Source organism: Vairimorpha ceranae (assembly GCF_000988165.1).
Source record: "Vairimorpha ceranae strain PA08 1199 chromosome Unknown NODE_294, whole genome shotgun sequence".
Lineage (NCBI taxonomy): Eukaryota > Fungi > Microsporidia > Nosematidae > Vairimorpha > Vairimorpha ceranae.
This window is the reverse complement of record NW_020169589.1, coordinates 1-2,226: the sequence shown is the minus strand read 5'-3', so window position 1 is coordinate 2,226 and position 2,226 is coordinate 1. Positions and strand designations below refer to the sequence as shown.

General features: G+C 23.8%; 1 protein-coding gene across 1 annotated transcript; it reads right to left on the bottom strand.

The window, feature by feature from the left end:
• Nucleotides 1-1,463: 1,463 nt before the first annotated feature.
• On the bottom strand, nt 1,464-1,607 carry AAJ76_294000620 (hypothetical protein; the record flags this gene model as incomplete). Its single annotated transcript, XM_024474985.1, has 1 exon — nt 1,464-1,607. One exon carries the CDS (start codon nt 1,605-1,607, stop codon nt 1,464-1,466), a length of 144 nt encoding a protein of 47 aa, XP_024329442.1.
• Between the last annotated feature and the right edge of the window lie 619 nt (nt 1,608-2,226).

The window sequence follows — 2,226 nt, the reverse complement described above, 5'->3', positions numbered from 1 at the left end:
TAAAATATTCTCATTTTTACAAGTAAAATGGCTAGTATAAAATATACTATAATTCTCAATGATAATTTATTCCAAAGTGCTGTAAATTTTACTTAAAAGAATTTTTTCAATATTAACAATACAAAGCACACATCAAATCTTACAAAGGAGTTTTAAAGATTGATAAATGTAAAATTAATAGAGTCGTCATAACAAATTACGATTTAAAGTAATTGAGAATCTATGATATGTTTTAAAGAAAAATTTTAGTGCTAGGTGGTGTAAAAATATTTAAGAATTTAAGTTGCGCAATATAAGTATGGAACAAGATTCCCAAAGAATTGTTTAAAAGTTAATATCAGGATTTAAAAAATGAAGCAGTAATTAGAACATGAGAAATCATATAAGTTATTAATAAAAAAATTCTGTTTTTTGATTTCATTTAAAGTTTATTTTTATTAAATTACCTAGCTATTTGATTATACATTGAACATAAAACCTAACAATACATGTGAACATGTAGGTAAATTTGCATGTTTCCCCCCTCACTTTGTCAAAATCCTTAAAGTTTTACAAATTTATAAAAATACAAAAATAATGTTAAAGAATATTTATTATAATTCCTCATCATTAACGAGGTAGTCAAAATTACTTTCGTTCAAATTTTTGCTAATTAATCAAGCAACAATATATAATTTTATGAAATTCGAGAATCTTTTTAAGTAGATTTTCTATGTAGTAATTTAAAGCGGTATATGTAAATTTTACGCACTAGATTTACCAAGATATTATGGGCTGTTCCCTTCTTTCTTAATTCACTCTTAATTACAAACAAATTCTTTCAACAACTTGGATATTTGCACCAGAAACGTTATCTACAAAATTTACTGAATGGTTCACCGTCTCATGAGTATATCCAAGATCAGCACAAATATTAGGTATAGCAGGATAACCTCGCAAGTAATTTGTAATAATGACCAATTCTGGTGCTACTTTTCTCCTAATAAGTTCTACCAAAGTACATATTTGTCTACTGTCCACTATTTCAAAAAAAGTATTTGTATTTCCTCTAAATACAGAACTGACCGCCAATATTTGATATTGTAAAAGACAACCTTGAAAATCTTTGCTGTTTAAAAACCTGTTTTGTCGATTTCGACAGTATAAAACTTCTTTCCTATTGACTAATACTAAATATTATTAAAAATTCAGTCAAGCACAGCATTATTTAACCGAAAATATCATCTAGAGACTATGCTCATATCGATATCAAGCTCAACCACACAAGCATTATTTGATGAATCTTTTACTCACTAGCATAGTAGAATTAATATGGTCTCTAAACTTAGTTGTGTTTTTTTAAAATACTTTCTTCAAGCAATAGCCCTCGTTAAAACACTTATTAAAATTACGGCGCAAATAACAGCTGTATTTAAAAGAACTTGTCATTACTTTGGCAATTAGTTTATTGCATTTGTTAAACATTAAAACTCGCAAAATGTCTCGTTAAAAAAAAAATCTGACAATTCTTCTTCTTTAAAAATAAGTTTTGTAAATTCTGGTATTTGCATAATTAAGAGAAAAAAAATTTGTAAAATTTTACGTTTTTTGACTAGTGGGTCAAACATAAAAATTTAACAAAATGTAATAAAAACAAATTCATAAATCTCAGTCGCGAATAAATAAAAGCAAATATGTTATTTAGAAAAAAGAAATTTAATTCTTACTTCCGTTATTGTATTTCTATAATTTTTATCTCTTATTATGATAAAATTCAATACTATTTTTAAAAAATTGGTAATTCTTTAATTTTTTATATTCTTTAAACGTTTTCTAATTGACAATTAAATAAAAATGTTTTTTAAGTACCTCATTGTATTTTTTTTATTCTTAAGTGTCAATTAAATTAAGGTCAGATATTTTGAGAATAATTTATAAAAGACTATTTTAATTTTTATATTTATTCATTACAAGGCATTTTTTCGCTTAACAATGCGTTTTATTAAATAATATTAACAATAAAAAATTTAACTAAAAAAATTTTAAATTTACAATGTATTCTATCAATTTATTTATGCAATATTGAAGATAAGTTCTAAGACTATTATAAATTTTAACTATTAATAAAAGTCATGTATTGTTATACGCATTTTATATTATTTATTTTGAGTTTACAGTCACTAATGTGCATAAAAATTAATATTGTTTTATTTATGTTATTCTTGGTAAAAATATATTGATCAATGA